Source organism: Acanthochromis polyacanthus, chromosome 3 (assembly GCF_021347895.1).
Source record: "Acanthochromis polyacanthus isolate Apoly-LR-REF ecotype Palm Island chromosome 3, KAUST_Apoly_ChrSc, whole genome shotgun sequence".
NCBI lineage: Eukaryota > Metazoa > Chordata > Actinopteri > Pomacentridae > Acanthochromis > Acanthochromis polyacanthus.
In genome coordinates, this window is record NC_067115.1 from 17,206,456 (window position 1) to 17,221,728 (window position 15,273).

General features: G+C 39.3%; 1 protein-coding gene across 1 annotated transcript; it reads right to left on the minus strand.

The window, feature by feature from the left end:
• Positions 1–5,718: 5,718 nt before the first annotated feature.
• Positions 5,719–12,058, minus strand: LOC127530204 (sialic acid synthase-like). Its single transcript, XM_051945284.1, has 6 exons — positions 11,853–12,058; positions 10,548–10,763; positions 10,379–10,478; positions 8,467–8,621; positions 6,926–7,192; positions 5,719–6,762 (listed from the first exon to the last, which is right to left on the minus strand). The coding sequence occupies exons 1-6, from the start codon at positions 11,982–11,984 to the stop codon at positions 6,574–6,576; spliced, it is 1,059 nt and encodes a 352-aa protein (XP_051801244.1). The 5' UTR covers positions 11,985–12,058; the 3' UTR covers positions 5,719–6,573.
• Positions 12,059–15,273: the final 3,215 nt, after the last annotated feature.

Consider the following 15,273-nt stretch of genomic DNA (forward strand, 5'->3'; position numbering starts at 1 on the left):
TCTTTACCATCCAGAAATGCGCAAAGCGCCTCTCATTGTTCTTCCTTCAAAGAAGCGATAGGAGATTCAGCTAAAACTGACTTAATAGCAGCATCTACACGATCGTTGTCCTCCGTTGCCATGTTTGTTTTGATCTACTGGCGCTTGGTGTCGTCTTCACCATAGATATCTTCACACCCGGATATCCCGCCCCACACACCAATACTGCTGCGTGATTGGCCCGTGCCAACTTGGCTCTGTATGAACAGTGAATGCGGGAGCGGTGCAAGATGGTTTCTTGAGAGATTTGTGAATTCACAAATATCGCGAGAAATCAACTTGCTGGCAAGGTTAGGCAAACACCCCAAAGCAAATAAAGTCAATTATTTTTAAGTTAACTAACCCCTTTGAATTGTATTTTCCAAAATATCCCCTTTAGACAATCAGAAAAACATGTCAGCATTGCACCTTCTTGTTGACTTTTAACATAATCTACTGCACATATACCAACAGAAAACTTAAAACCCAAGGTGACATGCTGCAGCATTACATAAAACATTGAATAACATTAACAGAAAAATACATCAGAAAATATGTCTCATTCATTCACAGCCAGTTTTAAGGTGATACACTTGCCTTGTGTCAGTAGATGGCAGACACTGAAGCTCTGTTGTAGATGTAGATGGACAGTAGACTTCCACTGGCACTGGCTCTAAGGTAATGGGGATTTCACCTTCCTTGTACTTGCGAATGAACTGTTGAAACTTGACTTGCTTTTTGAATGACCCGTCGAACAGGTATGCAACCATGGCTTCTGTCAATCCACAATCCACTGTTTCTCCATCGACATCATTTTCTAAGAAGTGTTACACAGGCACACATACATGCACGCCGCGCACGGTATGCACAGACACACAGACGCAGATACGCAGATTAAGCACGCAACAGTTAAATAAGTGCCTTGTGGAGCTGCTGGTACGCTGCTTGGTTCTGACGAGGCCGAGGTGCGGGGAGCGGCGTGCAGTGACAGAGCTGTGGCGTGGAGCTCGGTGTGCTCCGCTCTGTACCTCGGCCTCACAGATCCAAACCACGCAGCGTACTAGCCAAACATAGTCTTCAGCAAACAGAAAAGACCCACTTTGCCAAATAAACGGAGAACAGTACCATGCCGCCCAGACCGCACTCACAACCCCATTAGCAGTAACAGCACCACCGTGTGACACACGCTTGCGTCTCACACCAAAAAGGGCTCGGCTTAAAAGAAGGCAGAGAATCTGTTCTTAGCAATTTACGGTGCCAAGCTGAACACAGCGCCGAACTTACATCAACTAGTCATAAATATTTCAGTTGAATTTACATTATATACAGGTATTAAAAATATACCGCGGGGCGTGTTGAATTCAAATTCGAATTTCCGTTAAAATATTTAGCAGAGATCAGCTAACATGGCAAATGTTTAATAAAGTTGAATACTACAAAGTTATGTATGCTATAAAGACTTAACGCTAACAGTAATTCAAAATTTAAGTAGAATAACAAAAGCTCGGAATGCCGCTTCTTGTTCAAGTGAAAATATCGGAGCTCTTTTAGGATAGACTTTAGCTGACCTGAAGGGGGTTTTACGGGCGAGTGCACCGCAAACACAAAGCCACAAAATGATAAGTACTTAAACACATAAACATTGAAAATACTAAGCTACCGTGACGGTATTTCACTGAAATACTGATATTCTAAAATTGCTGACAAGATGGCTAAGCTAGTTGATCCAGTAACACATAACATGCTAGCAGGGGGCTGTTAGCAAGTAAATGTTAAATTCCTTTTGAGTGAGTTAGGCCATGAACAGAAATAGGTCCATTTACTTACCCCTGAATTTTTTTTGCCTCTTCTTCGTTAACGTTGATCCCAGCTTCAGATATTTTTTTAATAAGTTCTTCGGTGGACAGGCTGCGTAAACCTGGACCTTCCGCCATTTTACATTTCTGGCGCCTTTTCTGTCGTCCGCGAGGAAACACCCCACCCCACACTGACTCCTACTGGTACAACTTTGTACCATTTTTTCTGAGCAGTGATTTTGTACCTCTAAAATTAAATAAAGGTCCAAAGTTAATCACCTTAAGGACCACCTTTGTACTTGCAGGGAACATTCCTGATAAAAGTGCCTATTGGGTACAAAATTTAACCTTTATTTTTCTGTGTGTAGAAAAGTGAGGGAGTTGAAAAATGAAATTAACTAGTGAGAGATGACAGTAAAATAAGATTTTATCAGCTAAATAGTGACAAAGGAAAAACATAAACTAACAGGAAGTTAGAGAAAAATGTTTCTTTTTATGCTTGATTTTAACTATTTGTTGAAGAATATTATTCACTGCAGCACATTCAGTTATATCTTTAGCCCAGGAACTCTATACTATACATTTTTTTTGTCAGTTTCAGGGCTCCACATGAACTGGACACTGGCATTAGATTAAACATTGCAGTATGTGTGGCATAGTATAATAGTTTATGTGCAGTTATTATTTAAAATTTGCATAATATTTGGCTGCTCATCAGATATACTTGGATATTTGTGATTAATGCTGCCTGGTGCTTTATTATTCATATCATTACAAAAGTTAAAGTTTCATGGAGTCCAAACTGCGTAAACAGATTGGAATAGAGGAGAAAATGTTCCCTTAGAGCAGGGGTGTCAAGATCCGTTCCTGGAGGGCCACTATCCTGCATGTTTTAGATGTTTCCCTCTTCCAACACAGCTGATTCAAATGATCAGGCTCGTTATCAGGCTTCTGCAGAGCTTGATGATGAGCTGATCATTTGAATCAGGTGTGTTGGAAGAGGGAAACATCTAAAACATGCAGGATAGTGGACCTCCAGGAACTGACTTTGACACCCCTGCCCTAAAGCATGATGTGGTAGCACGTCTTACACTGTTGTGATTGACATGAACGTGTAACTGTTCAAAGTAATGTATCTCGATCACGATAAATGCCAACTCTCGGCCTTCGCTTACGACTAGATGACGAGACCAGACTATGTTGGTGGGACAGGATTAAACTAATGCATCATTTCAAAATATCATGAAGTGCTGTAAACAAACAAACAAAATAGAGCATAGGAACACCTTTAAATATTTGTTTTTTTCAAGTTACTTCTATAGTTAACTCTCCTGAAAAAAACACACTAAAATGAACTGTGCATAAACACCAAAACAGACATTTTTAAAACATCAAATGTATATTATAGTTTGACTTCAAAGTTGCAGTGCTTGTATATTCTGCTTTAATTTTTCCTATTGCATTGAAATAAAAATATTTGGCATAATAAATAACTAACTTCACATGCCGGAGTGGTATGCTTCAGCACAAACAAACTAACAAAACGAGTCTCTTAATGAAATGAGATGGAATTACATTGCAGATGCAGACGTTGCTATTTTTCGAGGTCTAGCACCCAACTGAATTTGCACCTGTTTCCTCTTGCGCGCCGCTGCTGACACATTTTTTTTTAACTTTTTTTAAATTTTATTTTAAGACTGTGGAGCAAGTGTTTTTCCTCAGATTTCAGTCTAGAGCAGCTGGGGGTTCACAGAAAAAGGGCTGTGGGCTGCAATGAGGGTCATCAGCAGCTGGGAAGTTAGAACTTTACAAGCTAATGAATGCTAATTAGCTCCACCTTTTACTGCCAGCATTATCGCCACAACAGAGGGTTCCCAGAATTTTTCCAGCATCTTTGAAAGACTAACTCTCTGATTTGCAGAGGCAGCAATTCAGATATCACTGAATCCATGTAACAGACGAGAGGACAAAGGTTTCTATATTGATTTGAAAGTGCTTTTCCTGTCTTTAAATGGAGCTAACACATTCAGCCACGCTGTGCTTAGGTAGATCCAGTTTGTTGATGGCTGAAGGATTTAAGAAAATAGAAAAACAGCTCTATCTAGTGTTCAAGAACAGTATGGCTTCTTCAAAACCATCAGGTATCCTTTGAGAAGCAACTGCATCAAAATGAAAACTCGCTGTCAGAGAGTTGAATTAGCGATTAAGCCTTTAAATCACAAAGCAAGATTCTAGTGTCTGAAATGTGCTAATTCACAAATGTGCTTTATAATTGTTGTTTTTAACCAAGCTTAAAACGAGCAGCAGTAATTATCCTCTCCTTTTTTAAAGTTCAGATTTGATTTGATGTTCTCAGAACATAAGTATGTAACTTGAAGCGACCACAACAGAGAGCAAAGTGTGATATTTTAAAATTATAGTTACAATTTGGAGTCTTCCAAATTTAGATTTCTTTATAATATTTTAATATCAGATCCTACATTAAGGGGAAGTTGGCTCATTTTAAATCCACCTGACCACCCACCCTTTTTAGGACCATCTGTCTACTTGTGCCAGATTACAAACATTAAGCGGCAAACTTTTTGAATTGCTTGGCCACTCCTGTCTCTTCAGCCAACATGAGACGCCTGATCCAGTGATTTTAAATCAGAGGGATCAGCAGGGCACTGGGAAGACACGTCTGCTCATTTCTATTCTTTTAACACAAAATATAGACGGATCCAGTATATGGGAATGTATTACTCAAAAACAACCACATTTTCCTTTCAGTATCCTCTCAGTGTGAGGTGTTGCTCAGACAGCTAATTTTCTTGATTTTGTTCGACACAGTTCAGTGGTGAGGATTGTTTGTGAGTAAACTGAGGGTCATATCCAGTCTCACAACACTGATGCTCTGTACAAGAAGGGCCAGAGTCGCCTCCACCTTCTGAGGAGGCTGAGGTCCTTCGGAGTGTGCAGACCTCTACTAAGGACTTTCTACGACACTGTGGTAGCCTCTGCTTTCCTCTACGCTGTTGTCTGCTGGGCCCCGGGCAGCACAGAGTGGGACATGAAGAGACTGAACAAGCTGACCAAGAGGGCCAGCTCTGTTCTGGGCTGCCCACTGGACTCTGTGATGGATGTGGGTGAGAGGAGGATGTTGACCAAGCTCTCATCCATCATGGACAACAGCTCCCACCCACTGCACCGGACTGTAGTGGAGCTGAGCAGCTCCTTTAGCACGAGACTCAGACACCCTCAGTGCAAGAAGGAGCGCTACCGCAGGTCCTTCATCCCCACTGCCATCAGACGGTATAACACTACTGTGTAGTTGTTATTATGTGCAATATTTATTATCTTGTACTTGCACTTTCGTGACTTTTTGCACTCCTGTTTTTTTTTCCGAAGAGCCCTGTAACAGTAAATTTCTCCTTTGTGAGATCAATAAAGTCTATCTTATCTTATCTTATCTTATTTCATTGCAGTTTGAATAGTGAAGCCATTTATAACAAGAAGATGTTTTTTGTTAAAGTATACGAAAAAGAAACGTTCAGTTGTTCTAGTGACCGTTTACTTGTGAAAATGCTTGAGAATGTTTTCAGCCTGTTAATACGTTGTGTTTGACTGATTATCGGCCTGGCTCTGATCTATTCACCCACAATCTGAGTCTTTTTTCTGATATGTAAGCAGAGTTATGATCATGTATGCAAAAATAAAACTCTGTCGAGTAACGAATTTAAAAAGTAGTGTGATTTTTGACTCCAACTCACCTTATGTGTTAGAAAACCTCAGATCTGACACATCCAATCTAAACAGATGCAAAGAGACGTGGAGTCATAATCACACGGCAATAAACATGAAACCTGTCATGACAGAGTGCATCCATCACGTACAAAGACTGGGCTGATTTGAGCAAAGAACAACATTACCGTTTCAGCAGAATTTTATTTGGAGGCTTCATCACAGATCTCAACAGATACAAACATTTACACGAGTAAACTAACGTCCTTCAGGTAGAAATGACGATTACAGGATGCTGTTGGTTGCAGAACTAAAACATGAGGAGTTGATGATGAAAAAAAGATTAGGCTGTGTCCAAAAAAATAAGGCATCCATAGAGTTTCAGTAAATCTGATACAGATTCGCTCTTAGAGTTTGATTTGACTTCATGTGTTTGGCTTCTCTCAAAGAAGTCGTACGAGTAAAAGCCCTTTCTGGTACTACTTTAGGTGAACTGCTGGACAAACAGGCTCTATTGTGGGATGAGACGAGCAATAGCAGCTTCACCTAAATGTATTCAGTATTCATTTAATCTCTTCTCTGCAGGTTAAAACTGTAGTGCATGGAGTGTTCAGGTAACAGTAACATCCATCATCCCTGCACTGATCTGACCACACAGCTGAAACTACCACGGAGCCTCTGGACTTGTCAACAAGCCGGTTTGCCAGAAAGTTTGCATTTTATGTTAAGGCAGCTCTTAGACAATGTAAAAATGTTTTGGCTAACAAGAACTAAGAACGAGAATGAGCTACCACTAACATTTAAGCTATCATGCTCAAAAGGACTGCTGAATTCTGTAACAAATTACTGATGATCTGTGGATTAAATATCAGAAATCTCTGCTGTGCCAGGCAAAATTACCTCGACCCTCCACCGTGTGTCATCTTAAGTTCTTCCTAAATTATCCCCATAGAAATTAATTAAATTTCTCCTCAAATTAATTGCCTTTCTTTACCAGTTTCAAACCTCTCCTCCGCTCTCAGCACTTTGCCTTCTTGTCCTAACTCTCCACCACCTCAGGTGTGACGCTCTCGTCCTCCTCCACATCTTCTGTCACGGTTTTACCGACCAGCTGGAAGATGTCCTCAGCGGCGACGCCCATCGGCTCGGCCACCTTCACTGCCAGCATGCTCGCAGTCAGGACTGTTCCTTTGGGGATCTTTACCTTGGCCACTACTGATTTTCCCAGCTGGAGGAAAAAGAGCAAAAGAAGAGAGACGTTATGATTGTTCTGGTAGCACAAAGTACAAACAGCTCAGATGCTTCAGCTCTGCTCATCAGTAAAAACAGACGATTGAACCAACAGTTGGGGCTTTTTTGGGAATATTTCTTGTAGAGAAATGCTAACTTACTTTGTCATGGCACGGCTTCTCACAGGGTAGCATCTTCTTGATGCCGCTGCCCAGCGCCCTCTCCACCAGTCGGATGGAGCGAACCAGCTCGGCCAGTTCAGAGGGCACCAGAGAGGCTTCATGGTCGTTTCCTTTCCACGTCTTGTCCAAAGTTACGTGACGCTCGACGACCTTCGCCCCCAAAGCTACAGCCCCCACCGAAATACTGATTCCAGATTCGTGGCCAGAATACCCAATGGGAATATCTGGAAACTCCTTTTGATATTCCTGCAGTCAACAAGTGGGCGACACAAACATTACTGTTAAAGAAACGGTTGTAAGACATTCACGTACTTGCAAAGAAGCTACGGCTACCTTTAAGAATAAACTATTGTAAGAAGCAAACACCACAGCGGAATGTAAAATAATTTTTTCTCAATTAATGTCTGAAACAAAGTCAGATACTTTTTCTTAAATACAAATACAAAAATTCTAACAATCCACATTAGTATTTATAAGTTTATTTACCACCCTTCAATTTATTACGAAATTTTATATTGCATTTCTAACTTTAAATCTCATCTTATCCTAGAAAGAGTAGCATTTATGGCTGTCAACGGAGCACGTGAGGAAATATATGTCTTTTTTCTTCAGAATGACCGACAGAATGCCTCCATCCATTGTGAGTGATATTTAAGATTAGGACCCACCGCAAACATCCATCCTCTATACACCGCTTTATCCTCACGAGGGTCGCGGGGGGTGCTGGAGCCTATCCCAGCTGACTCGGGCGAAGGCAGGGGACACCCTGGACAGGTCGCCAGTCTGTCGCAGGGCCCCACCGCAAACATGAACTCTACAAATAGTTCAATCAATTAAAGCTGCACAGGAGGAAATGTGTAGCTTGGGCCCAATGCAATCGCATTTTTTCCTAAAGTGCTCATTAAAACAGAAAACACTACTATGAAGTCATCGGGAACAAATTAATTGACAAAGTCATTAAGAATTTGAATCACAGAATATAGCGTCTGTCCATATCTGGAGTCAGCCAGGAGGATTAGGGTTAAGTAGACACTGGGGATATGCTATTAAAATGTAGTATTTTAAAAGTGTAAAAAGAAATTGTTTTAAAATAAAAATGTTTTATATTGCATCATATCACAACAAGAGTAGCTATTTCAACAATTCCAGCAGAAATCCAAAGGACATATAAGGTACTCAAATGCTTGTATTACACTGTTTTTCATCAGCGTCTAGAAGTCTATCTGAAAAACTCTTATCAAATTGTCACATCAGGTGATGCTCGAATTTCCTTTCTAGCCTAGATCTAAAACAAACAGAAAATATTACAGCATTTGAAGCAGCATTTGATAAACCTTAAAACCCAGAGGTCTGGAACTCAAACTGGACATCCTGGATCAGTTTTCATTGATATTTTTAACGCAGAGTGTTTGTGTTATTGTGATGATTAAAGCTGACAACTAAACTTGTTCTCACAGTCCATGAATCGATCATCTTTGTGCCGGTATTTTTACAGCAGAGCAATATTCTGTCGTGCTCACCATGATCACTCTTAGGTTGACGTCTTCGGGCTCCAGAGGATAAGCGCTGGTACACTGCAGGATGGTAAAGTTCTTGTTGTGCTGCTTCACCGTCTTGTAGACGTGACGCATCGTCTCCATGGACTGCATCCCGCTGGACACCACCATGGGACGGCCTGACACAGACGAGAGGACAGCAGCCTCATTAACATTATGTCTAACACTGGCCGAAAACAAAAAACTACAACAGTCCTCAAACAGTGTCAGTAGTAAATAATAACAAAACAGAGCAGACTGGATGAAATGTAACCCTTGTGTTGTCCTGCAGGTCAAATTGACCCGCTTTAAAGTTTAAAACCGCAGAAAAAAAAATCACAGAGAAACTTCTGATGTTCATGTTTTTGACATTTTTGGGAAATTTTTGAATATTTTTTGGTGGAAAAAAAAGAAATGTTAAAAAAATGTTTAAGAACATTCAGAAAAAAAATATTTGAATTTTTCCTGAAGGTTTTGCAAATTTTCAGAAATTTGGGGAATTTTTTGCTAAATTTTTGGATTTTTTTCAGACAAGGAAACAATATTTTTGGTGCCCGTAAATGGAGACAACAGGAGGGCTAAAAACAACAGTGAAGCTGATGTTGATGTTGAAATCTTTTACGCTGTAATTAAGATATTTTAATGAATACTTCACTACTAATTATAAGATTAAGAATGAAGTACTCTTCTTTTTACAGCAGGAACCTAAATTATGTTTGAAATCACTGAAAGTAGAATATTCTGTCTTTGTGTTCTTTCTTTGCTTCTCAACAGTTACTTCAATCTGCTTGCAATCCAATCACACAAAGAAGTGTCAAAAATAACTAGTATAATCGCAGAAAGAAAGTATTCATTTCTATGTCGACTGTAATAAAAGCAGGCTAAAACTGTATATAAAGTCCACATCAAAAACCTGCATTGTTTAACAACTACTAATTCAGTCCTTCACATTTAACCGTAAAATTACGCTATTATTTGATTTCATTACTTGAAGGAAAATTAATAATTTTTAACTGTTATTTTACAGTTTCCTCCAGTTTTGTTGAACAACAGAAAATAAAAAAATAAAGCCATAGAAATAAAAGGTATTTAAAGAATATATAATACATGTTGACTTTAATTAAAACTAACAGGAATTAGTTCTTTTACATGGTGTGATCAGGCGTAAACTAACCGTGACGTCACCCGTTGGTTTCAACGCTGAGAAAATGAAGCCCGGATTTTGCTACTTCCTGGTCGCCGTTTTGGATTTTTTGGAGCCAGTGACGTAAAAAGCGTCATCAAACAGACTGGACCGGAGAGCAACTCGGGGCAGGATTGGCTGAGGACTCTCTTATCCCGCCCACATTTTACCGCAGAGGCTTGTGTTGCTGTCTATCAAGCATAGCCACGCCCCCTGGCTCCGCCAACTTTAACGATTTATTTAAAATTCAGTATTGATTTATTTTAAGATCGGCCACCTGATCTCTCATTTTGACCATGAAAACTAACGGGGAAAAAATCCTGAGCTGTAGAATATCAGTCTATCAAATTTTATTTTTTCCAAAAATGAATTGGGGTCTATGGAGCAAAAGCTTTTTGGAGCCAACCCTAGCGGACGGCGTGATATTGCAAGTTTTTGACACTTCCGGGTTGGCTTCAATTCTGGAGCCAGATGCTACGTCCATTATATATACAGTCTATGGGTGTGAGCTTAAAATGACACTGCTGTACTGCATTTTTAAAGATATTTGCCGTTATTTTGGGGTGTTTTGCAATTTACAAACAATTTACAAACTGTTTTCCACAGTTGACTGATTTAATTGTAACTCATGAACAATGACTCACTATTTAACATGAAATACAGCTAATGATTCAGTCTCATACTTTGGCCATTTCCTCAGTTACGTTGGCTCACCTTTATTGGCAGTTTTCTCCAGGTAAGGGAAGTTGTTGGCGTCTAAAGAGGCCACTTTGAAAAAAGGCACATTGAGCTCATCCAGAAACTCCACTGCCATCTAGAGACAGGAAAAAGTTAACGTCTGACGTCACCAACAGGGGAAAAACTGAAGAAAAGTTTGTCTTACCTCATCCATCCCTGAAGCGGTGAAGAAGATCCCCACCTCCGCCGCATACTTCTGCAGCTCTCTGTACTGCTCATGGCTGAACTCCAGGTGGCGCTTGTGTTCACCATAAGTTTTCCCCCAGGAGTGTTTGGAGGTGTACGGACGCTCCAAGGCTCGCTTGTTGAATTTGTACTCCAATTCACTCTTCTGGAATTTGGCACAATCCGCACCACAGTCCTGTGAAGGAGGATATAAGAAAATATAACAGAATAATGCTGCATGTGTGTTTGAATCTCCTGCATGATGACTTGATGTATAACTGGAACTGAATAGGAATGTTCCAGGAAAGGAATTTCTCACTACCTACAGGAGGAGACGTTGTCTATATAATATAGACATTTGGGTTTAAATAGTGCATTTCAATGAATTCCTCTGGAAATTTGAATTACTCTGAACTGTGTATCCATTTCATTGCAGCTGACACCAAATAACATTGTTCTTTCCAGAAGTGTTCTATGAATTAGATCCTTGAAAATACAATTCTAGAGGAGCCACACCTCTGAAAACAGCTGAGCTGTTTTCTGTGTTTTTTTCTGTTAGGTGTAAGTGCAAGTATTATTTTCCCACTGTCCGCCGCACAAAACCCCAGAAGAAAATAAACCACAGAGGCACCAGCATAACCCTCAGCTAATGGAAACCCTGCCTTAGTTGGTAGCAGACTGATTCAAAGAATCAGTTGTGTAACCAGCTAATTATAATTTATCATATAAATCACCTCATAATCTAGCAGGTTTAATAGACATTGAAAGACAGCTATCATAAATTAGAGGAAAAGGGGATCATTTCGGAATAATGGATAACAGATTTGTGCGTTTATTTACTCTATGAATGACTGAAGTGAATAAATGAAAACAGACACAGGGCACATTTTAACACAAATATAATAGCCTCGGACGATCATTATGAACAAACAAGCCAAATTTCATTCAGAATTCTCCTAATTTAACATTCTGCAACATAGCTCAACCCCGTTTCAGTAAAAGTTTCTTAATTGTTCCTTAATTGGCATTAGCATTAAGCAATACTTAAACTGAATAGAAACATTCAAGGAAGTAAATCAGACACTAGTGACGGATTCCTATGAAAGATTCCGAACAGGAAGGAGTGGCGAGCAACATCTAAAATTGATCATTTTTTAAAATGGAGTTCGGAAAGCACAAATCATATCCATTCGTGTGTATACAGATGTGGTGGTTTTAAAAGCTAGGGAAGACAAAACAAGTTAGAAATCATTTAAATTGAGCTTGTACGTGTAATTTCTATTACCTTTGCCATTTTGATCATTTTCTTGGCAATCTCAATGTCTCCCTGGTGGTTCTGTCCGATCTCAGCTATGATGAAACACGGATTGTTGCCGCCGATCATTCGGCCCGGACACAGCTCAAACTCCAGAGGCATTTTGAAGACAGAGATGGAAAGAGAACGAGACTGGAGCAAGCAAGAATCTAGCGGAGACGTGTAGACAGTGGACAGCGGTGAGTTATGAGTAGTGATGTTATGAGATGTGCCAAGGCTTTGAAGTGTGTGGCGAGTAATGGAGGGGGCGTTTCCACGAAGCGCGTATTGAGGCCTGCTTCATTTAGGGGAGGAGTCTGAAATTATCGCGTGAGAAGCTTCATGAGCCGGTTATACTGTGTGACTGGTTCAGGAACTGGTTCATGGGTTTGATTTGCAATTCAAAATATAAGGGGCAGTGAAACACCATGGATTCCACGTTCACATTTGTTGGATTTTTGTCTGCTGCATCTTTGCTTGCAATCGGTTTGAGACTCTTTTTTGCCATAGAAGAAGACCAAAAAAAGAAGACTCTCCCCTTTCTGGGAATACTTTGACCTGATTTCTCCTAATAAAGTGGCACATAACAAGTGAAGTTTAATATGAATAACTGTGACAACACTGCACATCGCTTGTTCTAATTTATTTTTTTTCTAGCACACCTACTGTTAATAAACACACCCTCTATGAGGCCTGTCATCCATTTCTGTAGATCGTTTCTGTTTACAGTGAATGACAGCCAGGATTAAAACAGACAAGCAGATGTTACCACTTCCTGTTCTATTACATTGTATTTCACTTGGGTGTGTCAATAGGAACTCTTCTTTTTCCAAGGACTTGCTGTCATCTCCTGCCTTAACTTCACTATGACAGTTGCACTTAGCCAGTTAAAAATTCTGAAGCAGTCATGCCTCAAACAGGACTCCTACATGCATGTTATAAATATCAGCAGTTTCTACACAGCTGGAGAAACCAAGAAAAGAGAGAGGTGGAAGTGGCAGTTGTGGTATTTGCATTTGTATGACTGTGTGTGTTTTGTTTTCCCCAGATAGTTTCCTTTAGCATGGCATCTTACTGTAAAAAAACAAAAAACAAACAGTGTATCTTCTAACAAGCATTATTGCTACCTCCGTATATTGTTTCTTGTCATAGAAAGTCTTGTGACGCTCGCACCAGAAAAGACACCTGCCCAATGACAGGCACACCCACTGTTAATAATAAGCACAACCTCTATGAGGCCTGTCATCTATTTCTGTAGATCGTTCCTGTTTCCTGTGAATGACAGCCAGGATTAAAACTGACAAGCAGTATTCAGGTGTTAACATTTCCTGTTCTATTACATTGTATTTCACTTGGGTGTGGCCTCATTCAGCTGGTCCCAACGGCAGCAGGTAGATTTGATATAATCCATTCATGGGTTGAAAAATACCTGAAATTTTGTAACGAATTAAATATTTACGTCAACTAACATACAGTTATGTGTATGTTCAAGCAAATGAGGTAAATCACTGAGACCTGAAATTCCAGAGCGGATTGAAAGCTGGGCATTTACAAACTCCTGTGGTTAGATTTAGCCACTAGTTGAGCTGTATTTCACCCCTCTGCACTCCTGAGAACAAGAAAGAATGAGTCATTGACATTACAATGAACAAATAAAGACAAAAACAACAGGCCAGAAACGGTAGCAAAAATGTTCAAAGTTTTCTGTTGTGTTATCTGTTGCTTATCACAGTCTATGATGCTTGCATTATCTTCTGACCCAGCTTTACATTGCCTGGAAAATCCAGACTGACTTTATTCAAATAAAGGCAGTCTGGCATTGTGATGATCGGAGACGATTTCAAAAAGGAGGGGCTAACGAATGCAGCTTGAACAAGAAAGAACCAGTCAGCGTAACACGGCTGTGACTCACAAACAAATCGACCTTGAAGTCCATGTAGTCCAAACAACAATGGCATGCAGCTGAGAAAGCGTCGCGGTGAATGATTACTGCCGTTTTTGTCACAAAAATCTGCGAATACATGGGGTACTCTCAAGTACAACACTTATTTTTGAAAAGGCTACGCAACAAAAGACTCCTTCAGAACGATTAGCGGTGTTAGGAATAACTTTGTTAATGTTTGTGTTTGGTTACGGGAGGTGCGCAGGTGTTTTTTTTTTATTTTTTTTATTAACAATACACAATAAACTTGTACAATTTAACAACCATGGCTTTGGAAGGAAAAACATGAAAAACTCTTAAAATGGGAACAAAGTCAAGAGGTAATAAAGTAGGTAAACAATAATTAGACAAAAAATAGACAATAGTGCAACAAATTGCACAAGGGTATGAGGATACCAAAATACCAAATGTTATATCATCTCTTGAAAAACAGGATGGTGATGAAGGAAATATTTCTTTTATCCATTTCTGTAAATCTTCCCAAAAATTTTGTACTGTCACACAGTGAAAGAAAAGATGGTCTGTTGTTTCTATAGCAACGTGACAAAATGTACAACTGTTTTCTTGTATATTAAAACGAATTCTAAGTAACTCTTTAGAAGGATAGATGTTGTTCATAATTTTGAAGTGTGTTTCCTTGACCTTAGGAGCAACTGGAAAGGATAAATACATTGTTCTCAATATTGAAATGGTCTTTTTTTTTTAAATCAAATTTGGAAAGAATATCATTTTTATTTTGTTCCTCAGGAAATAATTCATCTGCAAAACATTTTCTAATAAGAGAGTTACTACATTTTTTTTTATCTATAACAGATATTCCATGAATCATGGGAGAAGTGAGATTAACTTGTGTTTTTTGATGAGCAAGGTGATTTTTGGATAAAAAGATAAATTCTTTGGGAAGAGCATTGCGTAAACGCATAAAATCTAAGAAAGGAGGGGTGAAGTTGTATTTTGCACAGAATTGTTCATAATCTAGCAAATTTCCTTCATCGTCCATAAGATGTAATATTGACCAAATATTCTTTTTATACCAGTCATCATAATAAAAGGATTTGTTACGATGAAGAACATAACGGTTGTTCCAAATTACTGTTAAATGTGGAGAGAAGTTGTGTACATATAACATTTTCCAATACAGTAAGATTTGCTTGTGGAACTCTGATAAGGATATAGGAAGCTTACTAATTTCGAAGTCACAAACCAGCAAAAGATTTAGACCACCCAATTTTTTAAAAATGTAGTTAGGGATACAGTACCATAGGGAGCTCTGATTTTTGAGCCAAGATTTAAGCCAATTTATCTTTAATGTACCATTAAGGCATTCTAAATCAATCATTTTCAGGCCACCTTCATTTGTATCTTTGACCATATGGCTTTTTTTCAGATAATGTGGTTTATTACGCCAGATGAAATTAAAATTAATTTGGTTTATTGATTTAATTGAATTTGAAGAAACAGCATTTGAGT